Source organism: Trifolium pratense, linkage group LG5 (genome assembly GCF_020283565.1).
Source record: "Trifolium pratense cultivar HEN17-A07 linkage group LG5, ARS_RC_1.1, whole genome shotgun sequence".
Classification (NCBI taxonomy): Eukaryota; Viridiplantae; Streptophyta; class Magnoliopsida; order Fabales; family Fabaceae; genus Trifolium; species Trifolium pratense.
In genome coordinates this window covers 11,958,433-11,976,444 of record NC_060063.1, presented here as the reverse complement: position 1 = coordinate 11,976,444, position 18,012 = coordinate 11,958,433, and the positions used below count along the sequence as shown (strand labels likewise).

General features: G+C 33.5%; 2 protein-coding genes across 5 annotated transcripts; one reads left to right on the top strand and one right to left on the bottom strand.

Moving 5' to 3' along the window:
• Positions 1-7,356: 7,356 nt before the first annotated feature.
• LOC123884552 (NAP1-related protein 2-like) lies at positions 7,357-11,568 on the top strand. 4 transcript variants are annotated; one of them, XM_045933667.1, is made up of 10 exons: positions 7,357-7,591; positions 7,857-7,982; positions 8,069-8,119; positions 8,356-8,418; positions 8,520-8,636; positions 8,720-8,775; positions 9,132-9,189; positions 9,304-9,360; positions 9,779-9,848; positions 11,096-11,568. In XM_045933667.1, the coding sequence occupies exons 1-9, from the start codon at positions 7,547-7,549 to the stop codon at positions 9,827-9,829; spliced, it is 624 nt and encodes a 207-aa protein (XP_045789623.1). In that variant the 5' UTR covers positions 7,357-7,546; the 3' UTR covers positions 9,830-9,848; positions 11,096-11,568. The 4 variants fall into 4 exon arrangements, with proteins under 4 accessions (XP_045789623.1, XP_045789624.1, XP_045789622.1 ...); XM_045933668.1 differs by having other exon boundaries at positions 9,779-9,866; XM_045933666.1 differs by lacking the exon at positions 11,096-11,568 and having other exon boundaries at positions 9,779-9,942.
• Positions 11,569-12,292: 724 nt separating this feature from the next.
• On the bottom strand, positions 12,293-17,334 carry LOC123884551 (probable inactive purple acid phosphatase 28). The gene is made up of 4 exons (XM_045933665.1): positions 17,043-17,334; positions 16,809-16,953; positions 14,104-14,531; positions 12,293-13,136 (listed from the first exon to the last, which is right to left on the bottom strand). The coding sequence occupies exons 1-4, from the start codon at positions 17,241-17,243 to the stop codon at positions 12,690-12,692; spliced, it is 1,221 nt and encodes a 406-aa protein (XP_045789621.1). The 5' UTR covers positions 17,244-17,334; the 3' UTR covers positions 12,293-12,689.
• Between the last annotated feature and the right edge of the window lie 678 nt (positions 17,335-18,012).

Genomic DNA, 18,012 nt, shown 5'->3' with positions numbered 1-18,012 from the left:
AGCATTCGGATATTATTTTGATAGTTTAATGATTGGTATTAAAACATTGGAAAATTGTGTAGTTATTTGCAAAAAAAACATGTTAGAACAGAAACAAACATTTCTGATTTTTTATTCTAAAAGGTTTCAGAATCTAGATTTCAAACTACATAACTAAATAGTTTGGAAAATGGATTTTGAATTCAATTTATTTTAGTTTCGGATTCCACTGTTGGATATTGTATATTGGGCCTAGAAATTGTGCAAGCTCAATATCAATTGATTGTACTTTAAGCCCATTGCTTGTATATGGTACATTGCCTATATAAAGTAAATGTGGCTAACAATTGGAATTAATGAGAAAGATCCCTTGACATTAACAAGTGGTATCATCACCAAAAGTTCCAAGGACCTAGTGGTGGTTTTGCAAAACCACCATCAAAAGTTTGTTACAACCGTTTTCCAACTGTTTCTTCTTCAACAAACTTCTTTCTTCTTCAGTTTTTCATCGATCTTGCAGCTTCAATCTGCATCTTTCTGCAAATCCATCAATTCTTTGGCTTTCTTGCGCATCAAGCCATGACAGAGAATTCAGATTTTCTGAAACCTTCAATCCCTAGGTTTGATGGATTTTATGATCATTGGGCAATGTTGATGGAAAACCTGCTGAGATCAAAGGAGTATTGGTCATTGATAGAGAATGGAGTTACAATTGCGCCTGCAAATGCACAAGAAGATCAAATCAAAGCTGCAGCTGCAAGCAAGATTACTGATATGAAGGTAAAGAATTACCTGTTTCAATCTATTGATCGTGCCATTTTAGAAACAATTCTTGCTAAAGATACTGCAAAGGATATTTGGGAGTCAATGAGATTGAAGTATAAGGGATCTACTAAGGTGAAGAGAGCTCAGCTTCAAGTTTCTCGCAGAGAATTTGAGGTAATTGAGATGGGTGAAAGTGAAACTGTGACTGAGTATTTTGCAAGAATCATGGCAATTGCAAACAAGATGACTTCTCAAGGTGAAAGAATGGAGCAAGCAACCATTGTTGATAAAATCTTGAGGTCCATGCCAGAGAAATTCAACTATGTCACTTGTTCCATAGAGGAGTCCAATGATGTGACTACAATGTCTCTTGATGCACTTCAATCCAGCCTGATAGTGCATGAGCAAAAGATGAAAAGCAAGAAAGTGGTGAACCATGATGAACAAGCTCTCACAATCTCTGGTGCAGGGAGAGGGAGAGGAAGGAATAGTTCATCAAGAGGGTGTGGCAGAGGAAGAATAAGTAAAGAAACTGTTGAATGTTTCAAGTGTCACCAGTTAGGCCACTACAAGAATGAATGTCCTACTTGGGAGGAAGCAAAATATGCTGAAGCAGACTATGAAGAAGAGTTTCTTCTTATGAAAGGCAAAGATTGTGAAGAATTTGAGGTTGAAAGATGGTATCTTGACTCAGGTTGCAGCAACCATATGGTTGGCCACAAGAATTGGCTCTATGAATTTGATGAAAATTATAGAGACACTGTGAAACTTGGAGATGATTCAAAGATGAATGTTGTGGGCAAGGGAAATATCAAGCTAAGAATCAATGGCAGGATACATGTTATAACTGAAGTGTATTATATCCTAGGCCTAAAGACCAACCTTCTAAGCATTGGTCAAATTCAACAAAAGAATGTCACAATCATCTTCAAGAATGATACCTGCAAGATCTTTCATGATGACAAATGTTTGCTGTTCACCACTCAGATGTCAGGCAACAGGATGTATACATTGACTGTTACAGTTATCTCACCCAAATGCTTAGCAGTTTCAAGAGAGGATTGGTCACAATTATGGCATGATAGATATGCACATTTGAGTGTTAAAGGCCTAAATGTGCTAGCTAAAAAGAAAATGGTAGATGGATTACCAGTCTTGAAAGAAATTGAGTACAAGTGTGAAGATTGCTTGACTGGCAAGCAACACAGAGAAATCATTCCTAAGCAAGCTATGTGGAGGGCAAATGAGAGGTTGGGGCTGGTACACTCTGACATATGTGGTCCCATAAACCCTACAAGCAATGGAGGCAACAGGTACTTCATTACTTTCACAGATGATTTCTCAAGGAAGACTTGGATTTATTTTTTGAAAGAAAAATCTAGTGCATTAGATACTTTCAAAACATTTAAAGTGCTAGTTGAAAAAGAATCAGGTTGTGCTATCCAATGTCTGAGAACTGATAGAGGTGGTGAATATTTCTCCACTGCTTTCAATGATTTTTGTAGCAATCAAGGCATCAAAAGACAGTTAACTGCCGCTTACACTCCACAGCAAAATGGAGTTTCTGAAAGAAAGAATAGAACATTGATGAATATGGTTAGAAGTATGCTAGCTGGTAAGAAAGTACCTAAAGTTTTTTGGCCTGAAGCTGTGAAATGGGCTACTTATGTCATGAATAGAAGCCCTACCCTGTCTGTTAAAAATATGACTCCTCAGGAAGCTTGGAGTGGGAAGAAGCCTAATATGCAGCACTTTAGAACCTTTGGCTGCTTGGCATTTGTTCATGTACCAGACAGTCAGAGGATTAAGCTGGATAACAAGAGTGTTAAATGCATACATCTTGGAATAAGTGATGAATCCAAAGCCTACAAGCTGTATGATCCAGAGAAAAAGAAAATTATAGTCAGCAGAGATGTAATTTTTGAAGAAAAGAAAGGGTGGGATTGGAACAAATCAGAAGTCAAGAAAAATAGTGAGTTTATTGATGAGCCTGAAGAAGAGGATAATGAACCAGTCAATGATTTAGATGAGAATGTAGAGGATGGTGGAAGTGATTCAGATGCAAGTCTCCCTTCAAACCCTATTCAAACTCCAAATGACTCTGAAGATGATGAACTTGATGTACAAGCCTCAACCTCATTGGGTCCAAGGAGTAGAAGACCACCAGTTAGTCACAATGACTATGTATCTGGTAGTGAGCTAGATAGTGATGATCTGCACAATCTGGCTACTTATACACCAGCTGAAGATCCAAAGACTTATGCAGAAGCTGAGAAACAAGATGTGTGGAGAACTGCAATGGATCAGGAGATGGAGTCTATAAAAAATATACTTGGGAGTTGACAACTCTACCTGAAGGATCCAATGCAATTGGAGTCAAATGGATTTTCAAGACTAAATACAATGAAAGGGGTGAATTTGAGAAGCATAAAGCTAGACTGGTAGCTAAGGGATATACTCAGAAACATGGAATAGATTACAATGAGGTTTTTGTTCCTGTAGCTAGATGGGATACTATAAGAACAATCCTAGCTCTTGCTGCAAAAGAGAGCTGGAATGTGTTTCAATTGGATGTAAAAAGTGCCTTTTTACATGGTGACTTAGCTGAAGACATCTATGTTGAGCAACCGCTTGGATATCATAAGGGAAATAAGAATAGTGTGTACAAATTGAAGAAGGCCCTCTATGGTTTGAAACAGACTCCAAGAGCATGGTACAGTAAAATTGAAGGGTACTTCAATGATGAGAAGTTTGAAAAGTGTCCTCATGAACATACTTTATTTGTGAAGTATGATAGAAATGGTAAGATTCTGATTGTTAGCTTATATGTTGATGATTTGATATGCACTGGAAATGACTTGCACATGGTACAAGCATTCAAAGAATCTATGAAAAAGAGATTTGCAATGACTGACTTAGGAAAGATGAAATACTTTCTTGGAGTGGAAGTCATTCAATCTAAGGAAGGAATATTCATAAATCAGCACAAATATGCAGTTGAGATATTGAAGAGGTTTGGCATGGAACATTGTAATGAGGTTTGCTGTCCTATAGTGCCTGGATCCAAGCTTGTCAAAGATGAAAATGGAAGTGCTGCAGATGCTAGAGAATACAAACAGATGGTGGGTAGTTTGATGTATCTGCTAGCTAGCAGGCCTGACTTAGCTTTTTCTGTGTGCTTGGTTGCTAGATTCATGGATAGACCTACTGAGCTTCATGTCACAGCTGTTAAAAGAATAATGAGGTATTTGAAAGGTACTCTTGCTGATGGAATAATGTACAGTCATAACTCAGATGAAGCTAAATTGGTTGGATGGTCTGACTCTGATTATGCTGGAGATTTAGATTATAGGAAGAGTACTTCTGGATATGTGTTTATGATTGGAACTGGTGCAATCTCCTGGTCTTCAAAGAAGCAGCCCATTGTAACTTTGTCCACCACTGAAGCTGAGTATGTTGCAGCTTCACTATGTGCTTGCCAAGGATTGTGGTTAAGAAATGTCATGAGTCATTTGAAGGTTGAACAAGGCAACTATTGTCTACTATGATAATAGTTCGTCCATTAAGCTGTCCAAGAATCCAGTTATGCATGGTAGATGCAAACATATTGATGTTAGATTTCACTTCTTGAGGAATCTTGCAAAGGAAGGCACAATTGAGCTCAAGCACTGTCCATCTCAGGAGCAACTTGCAGATATAATGACAAAACCATTGAAGATTGATGCATTCTACAAATTGAAGGCTGGTTTAGGGATGAAGAATGCTGTGAAATGATGATGTGATGAAGACAATACAGCTTGCTTGTGGATTGGTTTGTCTAGCTGTGTTGCCTGCAGCAGTGGCCTGCTTGACTGGCTGGCCTAACCAGCTTGCTAGGCTTGCCTGTTGGCCTAGGCGCGCGCACATTTTTTTCTTGTTTGGCTTGCTAGTGTGTTTGCCTTAGCTTGGCCTAGCAATTTCTTCTAGTTTGTGTATTATTTGTTGATTGTTTTTGTAATTGTAGGGTTATACAATTAGGGGAGGATATGTTGGATATTGTATATTGGGCCTAGAAATTGTGCAAGCCCAATATCAATTGATTGTACTTTAAGCTCATTGCTTGTATATGGTACATTGCCTATATAAAGTAAATGTGGCTAACAATTGGAATTAATGAGAAAGATCCCTTGACATTAACATCCACGTTCCAAAAATGTTAATCTATGGATTATTTCAGAAACTAGAATCCAAAATACTAGAAAATAGATTTCAGAAATTTTCGAATTCTATTTTCCAAAATATACCAGTTTTAGTTGCAAACATAGTTTTAAAAACTGGATCGGATCGGCCGGTTGGACCGGTCTGGTCGGGAACCGGAGGAGTGGACGAGTCAATCAACATGCAGAACCAATTCTGTAAATAAACCGGAAAACCCGTAGTGACCCGACCGGGTTTACGGTCAAACCGGCAAACCGTGTAGCCCGGACAGAACCGGAGAAGAAAATAGCCTAATGGTATGTACTTTGGTTTAAAATGGCTTAATCTTGATATTTTATTGGATGGCCATATATGCATCACATAGTGACCTCACTAAAACTTAATAAATAACCTACTGGTATGACATGTACTTATGTTTAAAATAGCCTATTGTTTTTCTGTGATAGATAAGATATTCAGTTAAACAAATTCTAAAAAGTAAATTAGAAAATTTAAAGATGAAAGTTTGACGAAATTTTTTTCACAAGAATAAAAATGAAAATTGATATAATTAAAGAACGAAAAATATATTTAACTCATTTAGTATATATAATAGTTATCTTAAATTTTTATCAGTTATAATTTGTTTCGTATATAATAGCATATTTAGTCCCAAGTATAATTTATTTATTATGATGTATATGATAGTACTTATTGAAATTGTCTCGTTGTATTTGGAAGAAATAGTAACTTGAAGTTGGGTTGTAATTGAAACTAAGTTGGTTGACAATGTTATAATAACCCAACACAAGATGACAAAGTAAAAGAAGCTATGCCAAGTTCACATAAGCATGGTTAGTAGTAATGAAACATAATTTAGCAGGTACACAACTAAAATTTTATCCGTGGAATAAAGTTGTAATATACTTCCTCCGGACACAATTATAAGCAAAAATTCACTTTTTAGGTTATTGAAAAAGTAATGTATATGGTCAATAATATAGACCAGATACATTACTTTTTAAATGAACCTAAAACGTGATTTTTTGTGTCCGGAGGGAGTATTATTATATCATTGGAATTTCTAGCAAGTTGGCTAACTTAGACTAAAAAAGAAAATTGTAATACATCACTACTAGTTGGTTCAGTGGTGATTGACATTGAATTTGATAAAGAAGACCACGATTCGATGTCTGCGACTGTGATTGGAAGAGGGTTGAAACCATTTGATTCCAGAACTGACATCCAAATCAAATTAAGCGGGTCAGTGGGCTAGATAATGGTGGTGAAAAAGAAAAAAAATTGTAATACAGCAATGGCACCACTATATTGGTTGTAATAAAGTTGTAATAAATCTATCGATCGTCAATTGGTTTAGTAGCAGGGGCGGACCTGTGTGAGGCTTGGTGTGGTTATAGCCACACCAGCCTAGCCCAAATATTTTTTAAAAATAATAATAATTTTATAAATAATTTGAAATTATTCTGTACACATATTCGTACAACTATTGATGTAAATATTAGTTTAGAGTTTATTATTAATGATTGTAGTCTCTCGATACATATTAGTTTAAATATTAGTGCAAATATTAGTTTATAGTCCACTATTAATGATTTCAATTCTTTGGTTATACATAGTGTATTATTTTAAGTTATGTACTTTAATTGTATAATAATCAACTTTAACTTTGTTTGTGAAAAATATTTGAATTTTCGTAGTATTAAGTAAAATTAACGATTGTGACATATAAATATGAAATCACATAAACAATAGGTTTAATTTTTTCAAGTAAGTAGATATGGGTAAACTTGGAATAAAAATTAATAAGTTATAAGCTAATTGAATTAGTTTATTAAAATAAACTATAAGCTAGTAAAATTTTGGGTCTATATATTATGGTTAGAATATTGAGATGTATTAAATAATAGTAATATGTATGATTTCACATATATTCAATAATTTATAGTCGTTTCTTTTTTCGAATAGAAATTTTGTGCTTTTCTAGATATAATATGTTAGTTTGTTAATTGTATTAATAATAATTTTATATGTTGTTCGTTGTTTAACTGAATTATTAAGATAACGATGAATTTTTTCAATAATGCCTAAAAAATTTAGCCACACCGGAAATTAATGTCTGAGTCAGCCTCTGTTTAGTAGTGATTGACGTTGAACTTGATAGAGAGAATCACGGTTCGATGCAACTGTAAATGGGAAGAGGCTGGAACCACATCATAACGCACTCCCGAACCAGATTAAACTGAGGTGAAAGCAAAAAAAAATATTGCAATAAATCTTTTGACGGTTCAAATTAAAACAAACCCATAGAAACAGCTTGCAAGCATACTGAAAGAAGTAAGAAACAGATTTTGAAAAGAGAGAAATCGAAAAGCAGAATATTTAAGCATGAAAAGGGAAATGTTGAAAGCTAACCAAAGGATACTAACCATTGGACATAAAACATCTCTTAACCTAATTTTGGACTATAAATTGAATGAAAAATTGATATCAAAATACAGGCTGGAAAGAAAAGAGGCAAAACGGCAGCAGGACCATCTTCTCCTTCAAATTTGTAGCTTCCAAACAACCTCTGGTCCCAGTCACGGACAATAATCAAAGAAAGAAAATGGATTCTGATATGATCAAGCTATGCAAAGAAAGACTAGAGAAGGTATCCAATTTTCCATTATATAGCCTCTAATTTGACATATATATTTAGTTTAAATAGTTACTATATTCATTACTACATGTTTCCAAAATGTATTCAAACTTTTTGAAATTGGTTTGATTTATGATCTTGAATCTTGATGTAGAAATTCATTTTGAGGGTAATATATAAGTACCATTAAGCATTCTTTGAGGCTTGTGACATAAAAAATAGTAAAGATTGGGATTCTAATTGACCTATTTGTTTATGTGTTGTGTGATAAATTTAGAAAATTAAGAAACAGAAAGCTGATCTTATTCGAAAGGAGGTTGAGCACCATCGGTCGATAATGACTCCTTTGTATGAAAAAAGGAATGAAGTAATTAAGACGATTCCGAACTTTTGGCTTACTGTTGTAAGTTATTTATTTATTTAACTTTGAGATTCATTTTTTTTTTATTTTTTTTTTATGGTTGTGTATTCTATTTTATCTTTGTGCAGTTTCTGAACAATAAAACTCTAAGCAAACAATTGAACAACACAGATAAAAAGGTTTGGCTTCTTTTATGTGTGCTATTAATTTTTTCTTATATCCGTATACACTGTAAATTTCATAATTTTATTGTTGTGTATCTTGCTAATTATAATACGATTTGATTCATGATTCGTTATAAGATTCGATACTCGATTTTAATCTTGATTCGATAACTACGGTGTTGAGTGTTGTTCAATTTAGTCACATATATCTTACGAGTAATTCAAATGACAAATGATCTTTTTTTTAATAGATTTTCGAGTTCTTAAGTTCCATTGAGGTTGACAAATTTGAAGCTGGTCATTCAATCGATTTTGTGAGTTGCTTCTTCTCTTTTCCTTGAGTCTATTACATTTAAGTTCTAGAAAATTTATATTTTAATTTAAATCATTCATTTATTTTTATTTTTTGCTTTAGGTTTTTCAAACTAATGACTATTTTAGTAATACCAATCTGAAAAAGACTTTTACCTACAATGAAGATGGTGAATTAGTAAGCATTAACTCTACAAAAATTGACTGGAAACCTAACAAAGTAAGCTGCTTTTATTTTTTATCTTCATCTATCTGCATTTTCTTTTTCATTTTATTGATTTATTTATTTTTTAAAACATGAAGGGAATTCCGGACAAAATTGATCACAACAATGAAGGATTGTCTACTTCCAATCTGAGGTTGGTGTCCAATTATGTTTGTTTCTACACAAAATAGCGATTAAAGCAATTACGAAAAATAAGTTATTTTTGGAATAAATCTAACTGTTTTTTTAATGAAAAACCGTTATATTCAAGAATGATTTTTAAGAGAAGCTACTCAAAACAATTTATTATACTCATTAGAACTTCAAATGTTTTGTTTTTTATATTTTTATTTAATTTATAAAAGAAAAACATTTGTTACTTATTAGCAATTGTAATTAAGTTTATCAACTAGCACATGATGAATAAACACTGATTAGTTATATCTACTTGAGTTATTGAACCATATGAAATAAATAATTAATCATGGTATGGTATGCAAATAAATGCAGTTTCTTTCATTGGTTCTATAGCACAATGGAGAAAGATGAACTGATTTTTGAAGATAAGGTATATTTCATTGGTTTCTTGAAAAATCATTTGTATCACATACATATTTTCCATTGATGTACCTTGGTTTGTTTTCTACCATATTGCCTCTCTGATTTTCACTTTAAATTGTAGATTGCAGGGATAATTAAAGATGAAGTATTCCCAGATGCTCTCAAATTTTTAGACGATGTAAGTTAACTTTTGATTAAAGTGATAATTTTTTAATGTTTTGCACCAATCAAATAGAGACTACGGTAGTTTTGTAGCGAGTGAAATTCAAACATACAACTATTTTCTATGATCTGTGATTAATTACACTATTCATAATACCTTGACCTAGCTTTTAGGGTTTATTTAGGCGCAATCTTTTCACGATTCTGACATTATATCGAAGTCTAACTTAGGCTTGATCTATATCCAGTTGCATGTCTGGTCCTATAAACGTCGTCGCATACTACAATGTGTGTTAAGATTCATTGTTGTCTAGATATATGGCCGATGTAAATTTCATTTTATTATATTCATAAAATTCCATTTTATGAACATATTTATTTTTATAGATATTATGGTGGTGCTATTAACAAGTGCAAATTTTTTTCATTGGTAGGATCATAATAACCTTGAAGGTGAAGGTCCATCAGAAGAAAGAAATTATTAAGTAATTGATGACGATTGAGGAGAAAAATCAGTGTGAAGTACATTATCTGACTTTATTTATTTATAGGAGTATGTTAGTGGTTATTAAGGGATGATGAAAACCAAGGCATGTTAGTTGTGTCAACATTTAATGTTGGATATGCCTTGAAATCTCAGTTACAAGAAGTCAGAAAAAATTTTGTTGAATCTTTTTGTATCTTTGATGTTTTGAAGATTTTTTGAAGAAAAAAAAAAAAAAAAAATTCTTGGAAGATATTCTGACTTGGATTTGTTTTATTTTAAAACAGATTTGTTACTAATTTTTTGGCATGTATTTTTCTATAAATAGGGAGTGCTTTATTCATAGAAAAATTGAGAGAGAGAGAGAGAGAGAGAAAGAGAGTAGAGATGTAGAGGCAAGGATTAGAGTTTGCCACCACACAAGGGCTAAAGTCTTAGAGAGGAAAAAAGGGTTTTTTCTCTTGGTACAACTCTAGGGTGGACGAACTATCTTTGTGGTACACCTTGGGAAACACTTATCAAATTGAGTCTCTTGGCCACGGGAAGAGATTCGGGTTTTGGGTAGAATTAGGATTAATTCTTGTAACCCAATTTGGGAATTTCTTGTAAAGTTACTCATTGATATAGTGGAACGGAGGGGCTGCTCTCTCCCCCAGACTAGGTCATTATTGGACCGAACTGGGTAAACAAATTATCGTGTTCTTTCTTCTCGTTTATCTTTTATCGGTTATTATTATTATTGCTTATTCCGCTTAATTATTTGGTTGCCGTTCTATTGCTCCACACATCAAGTTCTTTTATTGGTGTGATTTTATTGACGAATTCACAACATTTAAATATTTTAATGTTATTGATGTTGAAGCACTCTTTGTTTTTTATTGTTGCAGCAACTTCAGGATATATACATTATATTCAATTTGAATGTAAGATTGTTAGATTCCGAAGTTATATTGCAAGCTTTCTAAACAATAATTATAATAATAACAATAATAATATAAAAAATTTGATATATTGAGATTATGATAATATTTTCATTGGAACCTTCCATCACTGTGATCTAAATCTACAACATGATAAGTTGATAACCAATACATTGAAGTTGCTAGCTTTTGTTTACATTTTTAATCAAGCATTAAAATAAATATAAGACTATAGTCCTTAGCATCGTCACTCGCTTGACATTCCACGCCTACCAATATCCAAATAAATGTGGGATTTGTTGAGTTGTTTAACAAGGTGATGACACTCTATTTCCAATGCTTTGCAGCATGGTGCTCCAGTTCTTGGTGTCATTCGAATCGATGTGCAGAGCAGGAGTTTTCTGAGTTAATTCGGGTTTGCATAAAGTTTGTTTTGATCATATTTCAACCGGTGTGCTGCAATGAAGAAACATACTTTGGAAATTTGCTCTTAAGCCCTCCAATTTGCTCCCAAGCCCCCCCAAAATTTCGTTCTTTCAATTAAGTTTGGAAATTACCTTCCAAACTTAGATTGTTGTTGGGTGTAGTTTTCGTCAGTTTTGTTTTCCCTGTATTTGTTTTAGAATTTAGTGTTGTTCTAAGGATTAGGCATGGTGTTATATAAGTGAATGAAGAATGGTAGGTTACATTTTTATATTTGAAGAGTGGGATCGGAAGATACATTCCGAATTGGATTAATGTGATATTGGCTCGGTAGTTACGTCCCGAACTAACATGTTCGGAACGTAACTTTCAAACTGAATTTATGTGTAAAAATGGAATTTTGAGGAGCTTGGATGCAACTTAAGAGGCCTAAAGAGCATATTTCTACTAATTGAGCCAAATAAAAATAGCCTTCCAAAACTTCCTAGCTTTATCACAAGTAAAAAACAATTGATTATGTGTTTCGATTTCTGCAAAACAACACAACATTGTTGTTACACATCTCTTATAACAACACTTCTTTGCCACAAATCCACTCTTATTGAGAGGCGATCTTGCAGCAGTCTCCAACCAAACACCCTCACTCGATGTTTTCTTCTACTTTACGGTCTTGTGCAATACTACCCGATCTAGGGGTCCATCTCCACGATATTCTCCATGATCCCTTCTTGGAGTTTTATAGTCGAATATGGAAGTATGGCTAGTCGACTTCTCTTGGTGTTTGATAGATCTAGAGGTTTTCTTTTGTGGAAAACCTTGCCTCATCTCCTCATTGAGGACTATTTCTGTTCTTTTATTTCTCTTTCTTTTGCTTTTTATCTGGGTAAGGTTTGGTCCCCCACTTTGTATAGTTTCCCCTTTTTTTATATTATATATATATGAGCAAAGAGATATAGGATTAGTGTTACTAGATGTCTCTCTCTGATATCTACTAGTCATTATAATATCTCATAATGCTCTTAATTCACCTAAAAAAATGGCAAACAATTTTATTTTTTTTGGTACAGACATGGCAAACAATTTAAATGACCACAAATACGAGACTAGTTTCTAGTTTCTAGTTTCATGAAATCATAGAATTTACGGATTCTAACATTCTCTAACAATTCTTTGTCAAAAAAAAAAAGCATTCTCTAACAATTCAATGAGTGTTAAGCATGACGATGGACCTAAACACTTCCATCAACCTTGGTTGCAACTTGCAAGATGGTCAGCAAATTAAAATGAACAAAATAAAAATAAAAAATTGGAGACACAAATAAAAATAAAAACACTTCAAATTGGAGACGTGTCCGGGTATCTCACATGTGTCATTGTCCAACACGACATTGACATTTGTAACTACATACAATCATTTCTATTTTCTAAAATCATTACGGTGATCTATGTGTCGGCATTTGTATTGTGTTCAGTGCATGTCTTGTGAGTGCCTAAGGAAGCAGAGTAATAGTGCAATGATCATCTAGAAAGCAATCGATCCCATAGGACTTGTTCATCAATTTTGCTCATTTTCTCATCATCAAGTCGTTTCCAAGTCATAATTCTCTGCACATTTGTCCATGACTTTTTTCCCTTCTGAAGTTCAGCCTGTATAATTCTTGCTCTCCTTGGCCACCCAGCTTTTCCATATCCATGGTAACCGATTCCACTGCCGTAACAAAACCATATCTCATCCAACTTCCCACAGAAGTCATTGGTGTGGTCGTGGCCTATGAACACGGCCTTCACATCTCCCATGGAGACAAAGGTTTGCAATACTGCTGAGTTCACCCGAGAACAAGCTACACCCTCTTGAAATTTCCCTATAATCTCTTTATAAAACAGCTGCCGAATTTCTGGAATAGGAATATGGAAAAATGCAAGTGCCGGTGTTTTGATTGGATAAGTAGCATCAGTCTCTTGTCCCTGTTAGTGTGTGACCTGCAAGATGTTAATGGGATGTGGGAATCGGGAAACCTCCCTCGAGGGAAAAGAAACCACAAATAACAGAAGTATGATAAAAATGATTAACATTAATTTCATATTCTCATTACGTTCAACAGATTTAGCCATTTTTTTGGGATTTTAATTATTCTGAGGAGGTAGGTTAATAAGGGTGAAAGCCAAAAACAAGAAGTGAAAAATATTCAACTTAAGGCAACCATTACTATCTGCCCCACCTAATATAGTTATTTCTTCTGTGTACTGCAATTTTAAGACAAAAATGGCATGTTGTTGAAAAACTCTGATGATTTCACCCATTTAAGCGTGCATTCAATCCATACTTATTCGTTTCAGAGAAAAAATTGCTTCCATATCCAACATGCGCAAGCTACTTTTTTTTTTTCCCCCTAAGGTCAAATATCATTTTTCCCACGTAGTTCACTCCACTCCATGAGGGCAATTTTTCTTTTATACAAATTAAGAAATACTACATAGTATACCTAGATACCACAATTTATTTCAAACTCCCGATACAAAATATAATCATAGCAAAAATATAAAAACTCACTTCCTATAAAAGAAAAGGATTAAAAGTTTATCTGTTTACAGAAACTAATTCACAAATCTAAGTCAATGAAGACAATCATGGTTAGGAAGCATATAAAAAATGTAGTATTTGGAAAGAAATATTTTTAGCATCTTCATAATCATCATCAAATTACTATGATTAACACATCTTTAATTGTAGTGTTAGGTTGCATAACTAGATAACAATCATAACAAAGTGATATCCCATTAAGCGGAAGCGGGTAAGTTTACTTACATGGATCAGACAAAGTCGTGAATCCTTATCATGTATTAAATTTGAAGATACACCTTTTAGTATTTCTTTTATTAGAACAAGGGGCTAACTTAACTACCCATGACAGTTTTAAAATTTTGTTATTACCTGGAGTTCTCGAGAAACATGACGCAGCCATTGAAGTTGGGAGTCTTTGATCCATCCATAAGTTCGAATTCCCTGATAAACAACCCGGTCACCACTGTCAAGAAAGAAAAGATTCAAAACACTGTTGTTTGCAAGCATTGAACCTGGGGCACCATAAACTCTTAGGTTATAATTTCCGAAGCCATCAATTTTAGAGATCATGCGCCCAGTAGCAGAATCAGTAAGACTATCAGCTGATGGATTGATCTGGGAGACTGAATAGTCCATAAGGGAGATTAAGGTCATTAATTCTTCACGATTCAAAGTTGATTCTTGGTCATGGTTTCCCAAAATTGCAGCCCAAGGAAGTCCTGATTCCATGGCAGGACCAAATGCTTTAAACATAGATTCTGCAGCATCAGGACTGCTTGATCCAAATATATTATCTCCTAATATCAAGAACTGAATCCATGTTAATGAGGCACATTCAGAAAACATAAAACACAACTATCATATAATAACCCCAGTCAAATATCACATGGCTACTAAACATTAAAAATGCCAAGGATCAAACACGAGTACTATTCTAACGATTCAACCTTGAGTAAAGCACGATAACTACTAGCACTCAAACACTTAGATCGTATTGGTATAGTTTCATTTATACAGAAATAAGCAAGAAGAATTTATTTTCAGCTCAAGAATGGTTTAAATGTTATTTTGAAGAAAAAAAGTGGGTCCATCAAGGTGCAAATGCAAGAGCTTGAATTCAATAAGTGTATCCTAAGCTAGAACCCATTTTTATTCTATTTCATTTGGTCATTTTTATTGTAGTCCAAGACGAATCTAATAGGTTGAATAAGAATTCTATTTTTATCTTTACTTCTATCTAGTTAAGGAATATGATTTTCTAAATAAGCAACTACAAATCTAATAGGTTCACTAAGTAAATGCACTCCAATGACCTGCTTTTAATTCACATTACTATCATTATAGTTCAATTTCTGAACAAATTCATCCTGTATTCCTGTTGGTTAGGTTTTTCATCCTTTTTACATACCTCGAAGAATATAGAGGTTTATCCATACCTTCTTTAGATATAGTTGACATAATTCAATGCAAGCATAAGTGTCGATGTCGTATCGGTGTCAGACACCGAGCCATGTCCGACACTGGGACACGCTGAATCCAAGGAGTTTCCGTGCTTCATAGCTTAGCATCATAGTTCAATTAGTTCAGTCGATGACTAATAAATAAATAAGTGTTTAATATGTTTTTTATAAATATAAAAAAATAAATGGTTGAACCACCGTTCAATTCAGGTCGATCCAATTCTATGCTTCAATTGTAGTTGAACCAACTAAAAGATTGGGCCGTTCTAGTTCCACCTGTTGAACCATCCGGTCCAATCCTATCTAAAGAGTATGTAATATAACCTTGAACTATCCGTTATAGTTAATTCTTCACTTGTTTTAGTCTCTTTTCTATTATGGTCACACTATCCATTTATATACCATACTACCAGAACAAGATATACAATCACATAAACACAAAAATATAGCCATATGCCACTACTAATTATGCTACTTTACTATCCATAAATAAAATCCCAAGAAAAGAAAATAAATGCAGCACAATAAGTCCAAAACTGAAAACTAACAAACAAGGAAACAAAAACCAGAACAAGCCAAAATCAAATAAATGAACTGAAATCATTAAGTACTCTAATAAATTACCGGTAAATGCAATCAAATCAGGATATTCAGAACCAATATGATCTGTTTTTTTTTTTTTGGCCTAATTAGTCTTTTGGTCCCTTAAAGATATTTTAAGTTTCGCAATGGTCCCTTAAAGAAAAAAAGGTCTGGATTGGTCCCTTAAAGACACGTATGTTTCTCAATTGGTCCTTTCTGTCAATTTTTTATAAAAAACGTTAGTTTTAGTTGACTGAATTGTGGATGTCATTAAGTGTAAGTGGTCCACCAAAAACCTTATTGATTTTTAAAATTTTAACCAGTGGAATTTTTTGTTATATTTGGAGTTAAAATTTAACGAAAAGGACCAATATGGCAAACATATATGTCTTTAAGGGACCAATCCGGACTTTTTTTTTCTTTAAGGGACCATTGTGAAACCTAAAATGTTTTTAAGGGACCAATAGACTAATTAATCCTTTTTTTTTTATATAGGTAATATGATCTGTTTGATAATACACACTTTTTTATTCTTCTAGCTTGTAAACTCATGATTAAAAATATCAATTTGATAACTATCATTTTCTTATGAGCTTATAGCTTATTTGATAAGCTAATTCAATTATCTTAAAACTTATAGCTTATCATTTTATTTTTCAACTTTGCGTCTATCATCTTACTTGAAAACACCTAAAAATAATAATTCAACAGCTAATTTTATCAAACACTACAAATTCAATCAGCTGCCTTATTCGCCATAAGTTCATCGACTATAAGTTAGTCCGCTATATTTTTACCAAATAGAGCCTAATTCAACAAATTCAATCAAACTTATCTTTTATAAACTAACTTATAAGTTATTCACTATAAACTATCCGCTATAAACTATCTTATCAGTTATCTGCTATGTTTTTGCTAAACAGAGTCAAAATCTATAACTTGAAAATTCAAAAAAAAAAAAAAAATCCGGAACAAGCCAAAAATAAGTAAATGAACTCAGATCAATAGATAATTAACTAACTAATTAATTACCAGTAAATGCAAGAAAATCAGGACTTTCATCCTCAATAACACGCTTCAAAAATTGAGTAGTATTGAGATCAGAACAAAACTCAAATTCAGAAGCTAACACATCTCTACACCTCGTTATTCCATTTCCATAATGCATATCAGCAACCTATACATAAACAAATTAAACAAAATTAATTAATTATATTAAAATCTGAATAATCAAGATTTTTATGCCTTAGAAGTAGAGGAACGAACTTGGAGGATTTTGAAGGTACCGTCGGAACGGAACCGGAGAGGAAGTTCTGGATTCTTCTTGATACGCACTGTTTCGTTGCCGAGAATTAATTTACGTGAGAAATTTGTTTGATTTGTAAGGTGAAGAATTGAAATGATGAAGATTAGATAGAGAAGAGAGTGTTTCCAGTTTTTTTCTGTTGTTGTGTTCTGAGAATCCATTTTCTTTCTTCTTCTTCGTTTTTTCTTACATTATTACTTTTTTTTTTTTTTTGCTGTAAATCACACTCTCTCTGTTGATCAGTGTTTGATTGTTATTGTTAATGACGAGACGATGACAATACTAACTGCCTAGTTGGGCCTGGTGGGCCTCATATCTTGGGCTTACTTTTAAATTTAGGGAGTTACTTTTGTCATCAAAAAATTCTGGGACGCGTCCTATAAAATTACCAATATGTTTCTATTTGGTCCGCTATTTAAGTAGCGGATTATATGTAGGAGGGTTTTTTTTCTCAAAAATCTCATTTATAACGTCATGACATCCGCTACTTAAGTAGCGGACGTTATAAAAATGAGATTTTTGAGCCAAAAACATCCTATCAAGATTTTTATAACGTCAGTTACTTAAGTATAGATGACGTTATAAAAATGAGAAATTTTGAGGGAAAAACACCCTGCCACTCTGCCAGAATTTTTATAATGTTCACTACTTAAGTAGCAGAAAGATAAAATGATAAACGCGAAGGGCGCGCGAGTAACTGGTAGGATTACAAAGTAATTCTCTAAATTTATCCTTGTTACATACACCATACAAAATTAATATCTCTCTCTCTCACACACACTAAGTTCGGAGAATAAAGTTAGTAATATCAATTGTTGATAAATAAGGTGACTTCTCCCATGAACTTAACTCAGTTAGTAGGAATATCATATTTTATATGTAAGGACCGAAGTTCGAATCTCAGACACCCCACATATTCATCTCAAGGAT